The sequence below is a fragment of the Typopeltis vanoorti genome, chromosome 16 (genome assembly GCF_054136105.1).
Source record: "Typopeltis vanoorti isolate ZY-2024b chromosome 16, IOZ_Tvanoo_1.0, whole genome shotgun sequence".
In the NCBI taxonomy this organism is placed as follows: Eukaryota; Metazoa; Arthropoda; class Arachnida; order Uropygi; family Thelyphonidae; genus Typopeltis; species Typopeltis vanoorti.
The window spans coordinates 113708791-113724936 of record NC_143564.1 but is presented as its reverse complement, the minus strand read 5'-3'; the positions used below and the strand labels follow the sequence as shown (position 1 = coordinate 113724936).

The 16146-nt window shown below is 35.0% G+C and overlaps 1 protein-coding gene across 1 annotated transcript in view; it reads left to right on the top strand.

Annotated features, from left to right (window-relative positions):
- The window catches only part of ATP8A (ATPase phospholipid transporting 8A1), a 1088708-nt gene that overhangs the window by 77190 nt on the left and 995372 nt on the right, over positions 1-16146 (top strand). Inside the window, exon 3 of the mRNA XM_090406292.1 lies at positions 3754-3853. Within this exon, the coding sequence (XP_090262418.1) occupies positions 3754-3853 (100 nt within the window). The remainder of the gene's footprint in view (positions 1-3753; positions 3854-16146) is intronic.

Below are 16146 nucleotides of genomic sequence, written 5' to 3'. Positions count from 1 at the left end.
ACACACACATCACACATGAAACTCATCAAACTGTACCTGAAATTTGTGTTTGTATTCACCACACTCTCAGACAGTGCATTCAACTTGCAACCTCTTTCCATAGATGAGTCCCTTTTTTTTTTTTTTTTTTTTTTTTTTTTTTTACTTAGATGGTGTAAAGTAGCATGGACATGATCAGCATACATTTTTTTTTTTTTTTTAAAAAAAGCAAGAAATGCAAACTATCACAAGACTGATAAAGAAATGCAAACTATCACAAGCTAGAAAGGCTGATTAGTTGTTTTTCTCCTTCAGAATGAACTGAATTCTATGATGAATCATCATCTTAGTTAGTTTTCAGACAAAAAGTTTTAAATGAGATACAATTCTGTAAGTTTGGGAAAAATGTCATCAAGGAGATAATCTTCAAAGTGCCTCATAAAGTAATTGGCAAGTCTAGGAGAAAGAGGACTTCCCATTGCTGTACTTTCAGGCTGCTAATATAATTTATCTTGAACACTAAAATAATTGGAATGGGTAATAAAGTTGAAAAATTTGATATCAGGGGTAAAATATTTAAGTAAATTAATAGTATCTGTCAAAGGATTGTTATTGAAAAGAGATGAAAAAAGTAGACACGCTAATGGCATGGAGCATAGCAGATGGAAGTGGGATACAAGACATATGCACAAAAGCTTCCATGACCTTGGATAGGAAACAGTGATAGTCCTTATGTACCAAAATGAAGCTATGTATATTCAGAAATGTGGATAACGAAAGTATGTACAATAAGAGTTACCTGTATATGGAATTGGAACCCTTTGTTCTGTAGATTCCTACATTCCTAGTGTGTACGAATGTAGGAGTCTGTTGTCTCTGAGAGAGGTTGTAGTCATTTGATTCTGTTAGTTTTGGTAGTTGGAGGTTCTTCTCCATCTTTACGACAAGAAAAGATGGAGCATGTAACACATTCTGTTATTGGTTAACCAGTTGTATTTTTCTTGTATTCTGGGAGGGCACCTACTCTACAACTCTCCACCATTCCGTCCACCAACTACAGCAAACCACATCATCTACACCAACGGCATCTACTCTTCACCACCACTAGTATTTTCACAGACAATCACAAAGATCCATGCCCGTGCCAGGATTTGAACCTGCAGCCTTTTGGCTGGAGAGCAGATACATTAACCACTCGGCCAACCAGGCCAGCTATATTTCTGTGTTGTCTAAATTTTTTCTTTCCAATCTGTTGTCTGTTTGTTGTGGTGGTGGTTAGTAAAGATTGGTTAGTAATAGAATAAAAGTTTGGGTTTAAAAAAAATTACATGCATTTTATGATAAAGTGACAATTGTGCTGGAAAAGGGAGGTTAATAACATGATACTTCTCAACTTTGCAAAGGTGGCATTGCCACATGAGAAGTTGTAATGTGATCTAGGTGGCAGCATCCCAATAAAGAAAGCTAACCAGTGGCATGCTTAAATTCCTTGTGCCACTACCGTTCATTATTATTTATTTATGAAATTTCATAATTGTTTGTCAAGAGGATATTCATTTGTTTGTTGAAACAACTGAATTTCCATGTTGTGAAGAGTTTGATGTCAAGTCCATTCTGAAAGAGTTAAATACATTTTTAGCTTGGAGAGATGTGTGGCATTGCTATTTAATGTTGATAAGGCAAGGTTTTGTACTTTGGAGTACAAAAGTTTAATGCTGTGTATTGCATTAATGAAACTGAGTTTGAAGAGTTGGCTTAAATTTGGGATCTTGGGGGTTAATGACACATTTTTAATATAAGAAAGTCGAAATATTAGGAAGTTTACATGTTATATTGCTGCCATCATAAGGAAGATCAGCAAGGCTGATATGATGTAGAAATGTGGTGCAGGCCATTCCCAGACTATAGTATAAATACTTATTCACCTGGATTTTGTAGTGATGTGGAATCTGGAGATGTCAGAAGACAAATAGTAGCTGAGGTAGTAACAAGACTAAGGAATGTCAATCATTAGGAAATGGCTGTATTGCTGCTCTGATAAGGAAGATGCCAGGAGAAAAGTTAATGAAGTTCTTTTCGGTATCTTGATGTTACTGCACCTAGTTTTATAATAATGTGGAAACTGGAGAGGTCTAGAGTATCTGTAACTAATCACCTGTCCTAGTTGGCTGAGTGGTTAGTGTATCTGCTCTTCAACCAACAGACTGTGGGTTGAAATGCCATGGGCATTGATGTATATGCTTGTCATCACCTAATAGATGAATTTCATTGTCTAGTATGAGACCACCACCCCAAACTAGCTTGAAAAAGTTTCATGTTTTGCCTCTAGAGCAATGTTTCCATGCTAGGTAAAAATGAATTAAAAAATGATAAAAATTAATTAAAATAGAAAAAAATCTTTAGTCTGCTATAGTACTAACATAGTATAGATTTACCTTTTGTGGGTTAGAATCGTATAATCCAATCATATAAGAGTACTACAAGTACAGAGTCTAGTATGGGAACAGTAATGAACTCCCATTCATGTGTCGTCTCCTATCTAGGAGGTTGATTACCATGATGTAACTCATGGTTAACTACGGGCATAACAACATGTGGTGAGGACCCTATTTCTTCTACATATTGTCATAAGTGTTCATGACTGTAATCTGTGTGTGTTCATGGGGCCGGTTTGCCTGTTCTGAGGGACGAAAATCCCGAGTTTCTGGGTGAAAAAACCTTCTACATCCGTATGAGACTGGCTAACTCACCTTTAGTTGAAGGAGACCAGATAAAAGTTCCTTACATCACTGATGGGAATCGAACCCAGGTCTTTCTGACCAAAGGGCTTTGTCTTACATAGGGTGATGATGGTTTATCCCTTCATTTCCAACCCTAGGTAACTTTGTAGGCTTTCCCACAAAGTGTTTGTGTTGAGATTTTTACAGGGTAGTTCACCATCCCCCCCAATTTTATTCAGGCTCGCAACTGGCATAAATAATATGGCTGGGATGTATTCATGACTGTAAATTATTTGTGTTCACAGGGCTGGTTTGCCTGTTCTGGGGGACAAAAAACCCTAGTTTCTGGGTGAAAAAACCCCTATCTCCATATGAGACTGGCGAACTCACCTTTTGTCGAAAGAGACCAGATAAAGGTTCCTCACATCACTGACAGGAATCGAACTCGGCTCTTTCCAACCAACGGACTTTGTCTATACTGATGGAGCTATGGCTGCTCAGTCTTACATTAGTATGAGTTTTATCTGATTAATTCAGTGGAATTGTTCATAGAGTGGAAGGAAGAGAGAAGGGGAAAGAATGCGAGACCTTCCCTGACCTCTTGTTATTGTTCCTCTTTTCCCTCTTGTATTTACAGGTGATAATCAAGAAGTATGATTTTTGTATACTAAATTAGAGGGCAAGTGGGTTTGTTGCTAGAATGTATTATGAATGGAAAAGAGATTAATGTACTATATGATGTTGTTTGCAAGTGAGACTCTCATGATGAATCTGCTGACTCTTTGGAGGTCTATTTTACACACACAGGCACATATATATGTTAAAGATACCAAGCTATTTTAAACCTGGTAAAATACTTTCTACATATACATACTTACATAGGTACTGGATTCACTTGTCGAAGTCGGCATTTCCAATGAAACTAGTAGTGAAACTTGATTAAATCTCTTGTATTTTTTCTCGGTGTTTAAGTCAGTTAATAATTATAAACATGCCATTTAACTGAATTATAACATATATCAGATAATTTAAAGTTTTTTATAATTTGTTTCAGCACAGCAAAATATAATGCATTTTCTTTTCTGCCCAAGTTCCTGTTTGAACAGTTTAGACGATATTCAAATATCTTCTTTTTATTTATTGCCCTTCTTCAGGTAAGTTATTTAAAATATATTTTTGCCTGCATGTATGCATTTTATTCTCAGTTGTGGCTGGAGAGATTGTATTGAAATTTGGCACTTGTAATCTGTACAAAAATATGTCAAGCCATCTCAATTTTCATTTTTATTTGACAGTTTTAATAGGAAAAATTGGGCCAAATGTTTCACAATTGTATAAAGAATTATATATCATGTTCAGTTTTGATTTATGTCAGACCATGTTTATTGTTAAAATGATTTCATTAGAATCTTCGCAACTAATTGATTATGTTGCTTTAATTGATTTCATTTCATTGATTTTTTGAACCATTTAGTTTCTTAATTTTTGGACCATTTTTAGTGGCAAAATTAGGTAGAACGTTATTATACATTTAAGTACCTTTGGTTATGTATGTAAAAATCCTTATATAAATCAGCAGCCAAAAAAATGCTATTTATAATAGTTACACCAGTACCATTATATAAATCATATTACTGGATGAGAATATTATAAAAATGCATCTTTTTGTGATTGCTTGTAATTATTTGTACTTTTCATTACTGTGTTCATGTAAAACATAACAAATAATAAAAATTTAAGCTTCTCAAGGAAAAAATGAAACTGACTATCCAATAAATATTTCGTTGTTGATAGCATGGAGAGAGAGGGAGAGACTGACTATATATATCAGTGGTATCCACTAATTTTTACACAAGATCTACGTCTATAAATATCCATCTGCAATCAAATGTTTACTTACAAATTATTTATTTGTTTATTTATTTTTTATTTAAAATATTTGATTGTTTGCCTGTGCATCATCTTAAAGAAGACCAAAATGATGAAAGGGACTGCTAAGAAGTTTAAGAAGCTGAATAAAATAATCTTGCTCTCATTCTTCATGATAGTGATATCTTTTCTCTTTTTTGATGTTGAACATGAAGTAAAAAAAAATTAATTATTTTAAAAATATATAAATTTATTCACTTAACTAACTTACATTGTGCTTTGCTAATAGGCAAATGGAAAACTAATGAGTTTATGACGTGTGTGTGTGTTATTGTTATGACTACTAGTAACTGGCACATGTGCACCTTGACTTTTTCATAAATGTTGAAAAGTGGAATAGGGTTGCATACAACAATTATTGTATTTTATGGGTAAGTTGAGTTGTTGATCCACCAAGTAGTCATTCAGCAGCTTCTTCTAAACACTGTGCATACACTCTGCCACTTCACTTCATGCTATATCTGCGAGATATTGTATTTCATTCAAAAGTCTGAGGGTTTTCTCACCATTAGTAGCAACAATAGCTTGAGCAAAAGTATCTTTTGATCAAAATCAAAAATTGGTGAATGTGTTAATGGGATTGGCCATTATAAGTGCAAGTAGTCATAAATCACATATGTATGAACTGTCATAAATCCCATATATTGCCATTGATCACCCCCCCCCCCCCCCCCCCCCCCCACCACCACACACACACACAGCTCGAAAAATTTTTTTGCTAACTCACTAGTTAGGGGTGGCATAACCATGGTTGCCTAATATATCAGTTGTATATTCAGTCTCAGACCTGGTCAATTTATAAGTTTTTTTTAATGCTATGGCTGATTTTTTTTCCCTTTTGTAATAACTACTAATGTAGAAGCAATTTGTTAATTTTTAGGTGGAGATGTATTTCATCACTCAGGTGAACCATCATCCTGCTTATTGGAAGATCAGCAGTGGCTTGAAAAACTTCTGTGTTTGGAGAAGGGTTTCCAAATTCTGTTAAAAAAAAAAAAAAAGTATAAAAAAACAATAAAAAAACATAACCTACCCATTGTACTAATGGACTATAGTTATAATACAAACAAACATACAAAAAGAACTACATATATATTAGTATGTTTATCAGTATAAGACGTAACGAAAAATTTCATATATTTCATCAATGATACATGAACATTTATTTATTTATTTTTAATCTATTATGTTTATGATTATTATAACATTTTCAGTTCAAATGCTTGTGGTATGTTGTGAATTATTCTTTTGGGAAAAACAGCCAATTTCTTGTTCTGCTGTTATAAACAGAGTGGGTAAAACAAAAATTAAAATCATCACAGAAACTCTTGTCAAATAAAACTATTTAGGGATACACGTGCGTTAACTATATTAGTGGATATTTTTGATTGAAAAATCTTCCAAAAACATTGGAAGGTTTTTCAATTAAATTGAAAAATTTAATTGAAGATTGTTGAAAGTTTTTCCACTTGGTTATACTATAAATTAAAGATACCAAGAAATTACATACTTGGTTTAATCCTTTATCCAAGTGTAAGCAAACAAAGTTTGCACCTGAAGTATTTTCAGGACTGCGGCAACTCATGGTAAAGGTTACCATCTTTACCACAAGTTAAGGTATGACTTCACATCACATTATGGGAAGGGTCACTACCCAGACCGGTTTTCACATTTATTGAGGTCCCATCAGTGGGAGCCAGACCCAGAGGTTGAGGTAATGCAGAAGTCATATTTTCATATACGAGTTGCCAAAAGATGTCGCACCTTATTATTAAAATACTCTGGATTAGAGATGGGTAGTTGTTGAAAGTATTTCCACTTGGTTATACTATAAATTAAAGATACAAGATAGGTTTCGACCTTTATTGAGGTCTCATCAGTGGGATCCAGACCCAGAGGTGATACCAAGTTTGAAGTAATGCAGAAGTCATATTTTCATATACAAGTTGCCAAAAGTTGTTACACCTTATTATTAAAATACTCTGGATTAGAGATAAGTAGTTGTTGAAAGTTTTTCTACTTGGTTATACTATAAATTAAAGATACCAAGAAATTACATACTCGGTTTAATCTTTTATCCAAGTGTAAGCAAACAGAGTTTGCACCTGAAGTATTTTCAGGACCTGGGCAACTCGTGGTAAAGGTGGTATGACTTCACACACTTGCCTTAATCACTACTGGACTGGGTAATAATCCTTCCCATAATGCATAGCATTATACATGCCTGCAAGGATATGTGCTCTGCATTATGGGATACTAAAGCAAGTGATGCAAAGTCATACCACCTTTACCATGAGTTGCCCCAGTCCTGAAAATATTTCAGGCACAAACTTTGTTTGCTTACACTTGGATAAAGGATTAAACCAAGTATGTAATTTCTTGGTATCTTTAATTTATTAATTGAAGATTTTTCAATTACTTGCACTGGGCAAGTAATGTGTTGCCCAGTTGCCAGCAATGGCAATTGTGGAAACAATCAAGAAATGTTTAGGATGCATTTTTACAATCAATACAAAGAAATATGTTTATTTTGGAAAATCAATATCATCATCAAATTCCTGACATGTACCAGGGGTGTACAGGATATGATAGTACTACATGAAACAGTACTACAAAATTGATTGATTCCAATTTTGGAAAATTAATATAAAAAATTGCAAGAAATATTATCTGCATATTCCATTATTGGAATATGCAAATAATATTTCATATTATTATTGTAATATGCTGATATCCAATAATTCCATTATTGGAATATGCACTGTTGGATATAGCACACTTATTTTAGGCTGCTGTGTTGCGATTAGTTGGTTACTTTGTGGTGGGTCACTGAGTACTCCTAAAGATGCTGCATATTCTAGCTCTTATTGGTCATATTCCATTATAACAAAATCAATGATAATTCACAAAACTGGCATATATAAGGACTAGCATGCCCCAACAGGTGCAGTAAGGTAAAAAAAAAATGCAAAAAAAAAGCTATATACAATAAATTAATACCATAGAATTGGTAATATGTAAATAAAATTGATTAAACTAATGAAGTGTTTCACATTCGTTTGATGTGTTTTACTTGGTAACCAAAAATTCTTCCCTGCATGAAATCATCTAGATAATGTCTTTGACACATTACAAGACATCCAAGTTTGCAACTTTATTCCTTCATGAAAGGAGTTTCCTTCAAACACAATTTGCTTTGTGCAGTGTTTATCCCTTTATCTTGTTGAGTGCCACCACATGATCCCTTTGCGTGTGTTTCAAAAAATTGAATGTCTACCTGCTTTCTACTCAAAATCATCAGTTATACAAATTGCCACAAGCTGATTTATCTGAATTTGTGGTTGTAATTTTCAGAAATAGCTTTTGTCCTTAAGTTTTTGGACACCAGTGTATAGAAATATAGTATAAAAGATGAGCCACAATCATATCTTATGTTAATAGCATATTTTTTTTTTTATATCAGGGATGCAAAGTCCAACTCTACCTTCCCGTGGTGTTGGGAATCCTAGCCATTATCAGATCTGCACCCAATACCACTAACAGAGCTCTGGCGAACACTTCAGAAGCCTAGTCAGGAGAAGTGTATATGCAACTACTGCAACAAGAGAAATGACCCCGAGTCCTGCGCTGCCCACACTCACCTTTCTACAGCAGCAGTGGTAAGGCGCCGTGTGAGGCCACGGGTGCTAAGAATCTCACAGATGAAGGCAGGCCACCTTTTAGATCTTTGAAAATGGCAATTGGTACCCTCAATACTCAAAGTTTGGGAAGTGACTACAGAATAGATTTATTAATCAAAGAACTAACCAATATCAACTTAGATATCCTGCTAGTGAATGAAACAAAAATGATTTAAAGAGCTGACAGCAAGATGGTATGATGACTCACAGATACTCCTTGGAGCATCCTCAAGCAATGGCAAACAAGGTGGAGTGGGCTTCATTGTTAAATCTAAGCTTACCAAGTCGATCCTTTTTTGTAACATCATATCTGAAAGAATAGGTGTACTCCTAATTGGAATAGAGAACAATATAGCAATAAAATTAATATCCTGCTATGCTCCAATATCTTTAGCTGATAATCAAGAAATAGAAAATTTTTACATGAATCTTGAACAGGCATTAAAATACAAGTCAACATACACATTCATTGGTGGAGACTTTAATGCCAAAATAGGATGCGGAAAAGAACACGAAAAGTTTATAGGTCAAAATGGCCTGGGAGAAAGAAATAGAAGAGGGGGAGAGATTAGCTGAAATTGGTGCAGCTGAACAACCTTTTTTATCATGAACACTTTTTTCAACAAACACCCAGGAAGAAGATGGATTTGGCAATCACCAAATGGACACACAAAAAAATGAAATTGACTACATTTTAACAGACTGTAAAAGACTGGTAGTACAAAATGTTGGTATATAATAGACAAAACATACTTCAACATAGATTCTGACCACAGACTCCTCAGAGCCAGTATAAGAATAGACCACAAAAAAGAACATCATATCAGGGCAACATCAAACCACAAAAGACAACCCAAACAAATAGACTACCACAAGTTCAGGAAGTATATAGAAGAGACCAAATGGACTATTAAGAACCGTTACATAAATGATGACTATATTGAATTTATTAATAAGTTCAACGAGTGCAAGAAAAAATCAGAAATTCCTGTGAAACAAAAGAAAAGGGAACGACTCTCACCGCAAACTATAGAACTACTAAAAAAGAGAAAAGAACTGAAGAAATCTGAAGGAAATTTTCTAGAATACAAAATTATCTGTAATTATCTAAGTTACTAAGGAAAAAAATTCCAGAAGACTACAAAGCTTTCAATACAAAAACTAAGAGAAGCAGCGCAGGCAAAAATCAGCCTAAAAAAAAAAAAAATAGAGAAAGACTTAAATTTTAAACATTCACTTTGCTCTACAGGATCAAAATGGAGAAAAACATACTAATAGAAAAAGGATAGAAGAAATTGTGCAGAATTTTTATAATGATCTTTATGCAACTAAGTGCCAAGTCTCAGAACCTGTCATTCCAAAACCAAACAATATACCAGATCTACTTAAAGAAGAAATAGAACATGCCCTTAAGAAAATGAATAAAGGTAAATTATTATTTTTATATTATTATGTAACACCTCCAGGGAGTCCAAAGACTCAACGAGGCAGGGCACCTACTCTACAACTCTCCATCTCCACCAACTGCAACTACCTTCATCAAATACACCAATGCCACTACCGACAACCACCACCACTAGTATTTTGACAGACAATCACAAACATCCATGGCCACGGTGGGATTCAAACCCACAGCCTTTTGGCTAGAGAGCAGATACGCTAACCACTCGGCTAACCAGGCCGGCTAAAGCCTCAGGACGTGATCATGTTAAGGCTGAAGAAATCCAACAAGGTGGACCAACTATATTCAAAGCTACCAGATTGACATGGTACTTCAAAGAAAGATTCTAGAGGAATGGAAGACCTCAAAAACTTCTATTCAAAAAAGGGAACAAGGAAGACCTAAAAAAATTATTGTCCAATCTGTCTACTCACTCACATATATAAAAGCATGAATAGAGTAATACTGAATAGAATCTAAAACACACGCGAAGACAACTCCAGTAGAGAGCAGGCAGGATTCAGAAGAGGCCTATCCACAATAGATCACATCCAGGTCATTTCACAACTAACAGAAAAATGCAGAGAGTACTGAATCCATCTATTGTTTCCTCTTTATTGATTTAAAAAAAAGCATTTGATACCATAGAACACAATTCAGTCATCATTGCTTTACTGGAAATAAATGTGGACCCTACTTACATCCACATGATAAAAGAAATTAACAAAAATCAGACTACACAAATAACCCTATTTGATCAACCTATAAATGTAGATATAAAGAGAGCGGTCTGCCAAGGCGCTATGATTTCCCCAAATCTATTTACCAGCACTTTGAAAACATTCTGAAAAAAAGAGGAATAAGCATAGATGGCGAAAAACTACAAATCCTTATGTTTGCCGATGATCTTTTACAGATATCCCACAATCCAAAAGACTTAGAAGAAATAGGTGAAAAAATATACACAAACAGCAGTAAGATAGGCTTAGAAATGAATCTAGAAAAATCAAAATGGATTAAAAACATCTATACAAGTGGCAGTCACGTATGTATTAATAACATCCCTATTGAATAAGTTGACTCCTACAATTAGGACAAACAATAAAAATAAATAATGATTTATCTGAAGAGCTAGCAAAAAGAAAGCTGCATTGCTATCATTCAACAGACTAAAAGAAACACTTACTGATCCAAATCTTGACATCTCTGAAAAAAGTCTAGTCAGTCCCACATACACAGACTTTAATAGTGACATTCTTCCATCACTCACATATGGATCAGGAATATGACAAGAAAAGAAGAGACTCTCAGAATAACTCAGCGTGCAATAGAATGTAGGATTTGTAACATCAGCAAAATGGAACATGTTAGAAACACAGAACTAAGAGAGAGATCAGGTATAAAAGATGTAACTGCAGTATACAAAAGCAAGATGAGATGAGATGGGCAGGCCACATAGCCAGACTCAGGGATAACAGATGGACATATAGAATACTCAATTGGCAACCAAGAATAAAGAGAAAACCATCTACAAGATGGGAAGATCCATTAGTGAAATCTATCGGTATAACATGGAAGAGAGAAAATCAAGATTATTGGAGGCATCTTTGTGACCTGCACTCATGGAGAAATCCTGAATGAAACAGGTCCATCAAGGTAATTTTATATCAGTCGCACATACACATAGACACACAAAAAGGTAAGACCTGTAGCATTTTAGTACTCTGTGTAGGTATAAATGAGGTTTTGGAAAGAGTGAACCTATTGACACTTTTCTTGGAAAGCTGTGGCACTGTAGAGTTAAGAACACTTCATGACAAAGGCTGTTCATGAGAATAAAAGCAGATGGAACGAAGGAGGAAAGTTAAGCTGGTTTTGTGCTTTTGCAGTTGGACTCGGGAAGCTGTGACATGTTTTTACAGGTCCAGCAGAAAAACAAACAAAACAAAAACACTTGTTACTGAGTTCCAAAATGTGTCCGCAAGCAATGGCAGCACAGCTGTTCATCGGGAACTGAAGAACATGGATTTCCATGGCTCTTCAGCTGCACACAAACCTAATATCAGCAAGTCAATGAAAGTATCAGGTGGAGTTTTCCCAAAACTCATTTACCCCCTGGTGTAAAGCTTGCAGTCATTAGACTCTGGAGTGGAAAGATGTTCTTTGGAGTAATGAATGATCATCTGACAATCTGATGAGTTTTGGTTTGGCATATGTCAGGAGAATACTACCTTCCCAAACATATTGTGCCAACTGTAAAGTTTGGAGAAGGCATCAAGGTCTGGAGTTTTTCATGGTTCAAACTGGAGTCCCTAATTCCAGCAACAGGTAATCTTAACACTGCAGCTAGTAAACACATTCCAGACAATTCTGTGCTTCCAACTTTTTGGCAACGGCTTGATGACCTTTTCCTGTAACAGCATCCCTGTCTACAAAAGTGAGGTCTGTGCAAGGATGGTTTCATGAGATGAGTTGGATGTTGAACTTGATTGGCCTGCACAGAGCTCCTGATCTCATCCCCAATGGAAAAACCTGTGGGATGAATTGTAATGCCGATTTTGAGCCACACCAAATTTCTTCATTCACTGACTTTGCTAATGCTCTTCTGGAAGATTCGAATGGTTTTGGTATATTACAACAGTATACCAAAATCTAGTGGAAAGGCTTCCAGAGGATTGAAAGTTGTTGTAGCAGCAAAGGGTAGATCAACTCCATATTAATGCCTTCCATATTAGAGTGAGATTTGGGATGAGCAGCCATCCAGATATTTTGATCAAATAGTATAGGTTTTGCATCTTCTCGTGTGGGCTTGATCTATTAAAAAAAAAAAAAAAACCTGCAGATAGCCATGAAGAAAACAGAGGAAACATCAACATGGTTGGATGATCTTTTTGAGACTAGTGAGGATGACTCACCTGAAATGCGTGGGAAGGGATCAAGGTTATAATAGAGGATGCAGTCAACAAGTATTGAGCTCAATTATAGAAGACCAAGAGATCTGTGAATATCAAATTCAACACATGGCATCTGATTGAAAAGAGGCTGTTAGAGACACAAAGAATGAAAAATATAAAAGAGAAGTTAGAAAAGTCACCAGACAGGACAAAAAAAAATTTTCATACTAATAAATGTTCAGAGAATTCCAGGTGAAGAGGCACAATTATAAAAGGATGTCTTGTTTAGTTTGTGACTCAAAGCACAAGTTTATTGCCCAAATTTAATGTCATCAAAGACAGGAATGGAGCAGTACTAAAGAAGAATTGGAAATCAGAAACATATGGAAAGAGTATTCTGAGGAACTGTGCGGCAAAGAGGTAAGGAAAATTTGGAGGAGCCCTCTTACCAAGAAAATTTCAATTTGGAACCTCCTCGACTTAGACATGAGGTTGTAGGAGCAATTAAACAGCTTAACAACAATAAGGCCTCTGGTGTAAATGGAATCCCAGTAGAGGTAATTAAGTTCACAGGGGATGGAGGGATAAGAGTGTTTTATAGATTGATTACAAGTATATTGGAGACAGGATCATGACCTAGAGACTAGAAGTCTGTTTTCATACGATCGCACAAGAATGGAGATATGAAGGATTGCAAGAATTGTAGAACTACTAGTTTAATTTCTCATGCAAGCAAGATATTATTAAATATCATTCTAAATAAGATTCAGCCCAAGTTGAGGCAGAGGAACAAAGTTTTAGGAAAGGAAAGGGAACCAAAGATCCTTTGTCTTATACAGATTGTTGATAGGTAATGTGTATCATAGACTACTCCCAAGCTTTTGACTGTGTTCAGCATATGAAATTGTGGGAGGTAATGAATTAATAAGTTTTCATCATCAAATTACCAGGTTGATAGCTAGCAGTGAAAGAAGAAGCCATGGTAAGAACAGGTGTTGGATTAACTGATTGGCTTCAGGTTGGAAAGGGAGTTAGGCAATGATGCCTACTTTCTCCTCACCTGTTTAGTATCTGTGCTGAGGACATCACATGTGAAGTATTGGATGAGCTTAACACAGGAATTAGGATAGGTAGTAGATTGATCAGTAATCTGAGGTATGCTGATAATACAGTACCCCTTTGTAATGAAAAGGAAGAACTACAAGGAATCCTTTGAACTAAGTTAATGAGATCAATTAGAACAAAGGATTTCAGTTCACTCCTAGCAAGACAAATTCTTTCCCTTTCTAATGAAAAAGAACTACAAGGAATCCTTGACTAAGTTAATGAGATCAATTAGAACAAAGGATTTCAGTTCACTCTTAGCAAGACAAATTCTTTCTAGAAAAGATGAACACAAATTCCACATTAAATACCTCCACTATGGTGAAACAGACCTGTCAGACCACACACTCCAAACATATCACAGAATTGACTGGAAAAGCACCAAGTCCTTACACCATACAAAAACTTGGTTTGAAAGAACATTTAAAAAAGCCTGTGAAATGCTGAAACATCATCCAGATCTGAACAAGAATGATGGATTAATTATTCCAAGAATTTGGAGGACCCATCTTCAACCTGTGTAGCATCCAGAACAATCCCAGACAAGAAAATCTTAATACGAGAGGACTTTAGAAATTATTCAATGTAGTTCTGTTTTTTTCCCTCCACCAAAGGTCAGGCTAGTATAAATCATTAACCAACATTTAAATTCATCTTACTTTTGTGTAGTGTCATGTAGCTTGTATCCTGTAACTTCTTCTTGACTTTGCATGTTAGGCAATTGTTTGCCTGTAACGTTTTCAAGGATTTAAAAAGTCTTCTGCCCATTTCCTCTTGATTGGTGTCCCTTTTGGTTTATATTTCCAGGCAATATTTGGCCATCTGTCCTCATTCATTTTTTTTTTTTCTACATGGTTTTTTTAGTTCTTTCTATAGTTTGTGATGTCTTCTGTTATGTTAATTATGGATAATTGTTTTCTTATTTCTTAATTTCCGATCTTGTCTAAACTGAAAATAATAGCTACACCAATTTCAGAATTGGTTTGACTATTATTTTATAGTTTTATTTGGGTTGTTCTAAACATCTGTTTATCGAAGTCTGTTCAAAGTTCCAATGACCACTAGGAATTTTTGCTTTTTATATGCAATGTCGATTTCTGCATTGGGGCTTATGTAATTTCCTAGATATTTAAATTTGTTCACTTGTTCTATTACTTTGTTGTGAATGACTAGTTTGCATCTTTTAATTTCTTTACCTTCAAATGTTATATGATTTTCTTTTATTTATTGAGATTTTCATGTCATACTGTTCTATTGTTTTGTTTAATACATGTAGATTTTTCTGTAATTGGTCTTCATTTTCAGCAAAAATAACTTGATCGTCAGCATGCAAAAGGCTGGTTAATTCTTTATTTCTTATTTTAATTCCTATAATTTTGTTTTTCCTCCACTCTCTTGAAATTTTTTCCATATATATATATATTGAAGAATATTAGTGATAATCCACTTCCTTGAATGAGACTTCTATTGGTTTTAATTTTTTCGGTTGTTTAATTAATTTTAATATAGCTTTCTTCCATTATATTTGCTGTTGCTTTTGTGGTTTGAGGTGGAGCTTTCAATTCATACAGTATATTGATTAATTTTGTTCTGTTGATTTGATTGCATGCTTTCTCATAATCCAGGAAGGCCATATATGTTGGCAGGTTAAATTCTATTCTTTTTTCTATAATTTGTTTGAGTGTAAATGTGGAATCTATGCAGGATCTTCCTTTCCTAAAGTCACATTGTTCTCCAATAATTTTCTTGGCCCATGGTGTTAATTTACTTTTAATTATATCTAAATATATTGATGATATATAGATATATATAGATATATTAACAATATAGGTGAAGATTTGGATGGAGATATTCAGTTGTTTGCAGATGATGCAAAGTTGGGATGAACCGTGAAGGGTAGTAAAGATGTTGTGGCCTTACAAGAAGACTTGAATAAATTGAGTGATTGGGCACAGAAATGGGGATGTGAGTTCAGTGTTGCAAAATGTAAGGTTTTAAAATTTGGTAAACAAAGATGGGATGCAGAATTTATGCTTGGTGAGGATATATTGTTGGAGGTGGAAGAAATAAGAGATCTGGGGGTGATAGTGGATAAGGATCTGAAATTTAGGGAACACATAGCTAAAATTGTGAAGACAACACAAAGGCTTCTGGTAATGATACGGAGGACACTGACTTGTAGAAGTAGGAAGATTCTTGTTCCATTGTATAAGGCTTTGATTAGGCCACACATGGACTATTGTGCCCAGATTTGGTCACCTGGTTTTCAGAAGGTTAATTTCTAATGTTGGAAAGGGTCCAAAGGCGATTGACTAAGGTAGTTTCTGACCTCTGGAATATCAAGTATGAGGAAAGATTGAGAAGATGTAATTTACTGAGTCTGGTAGACAGGAGAAAGG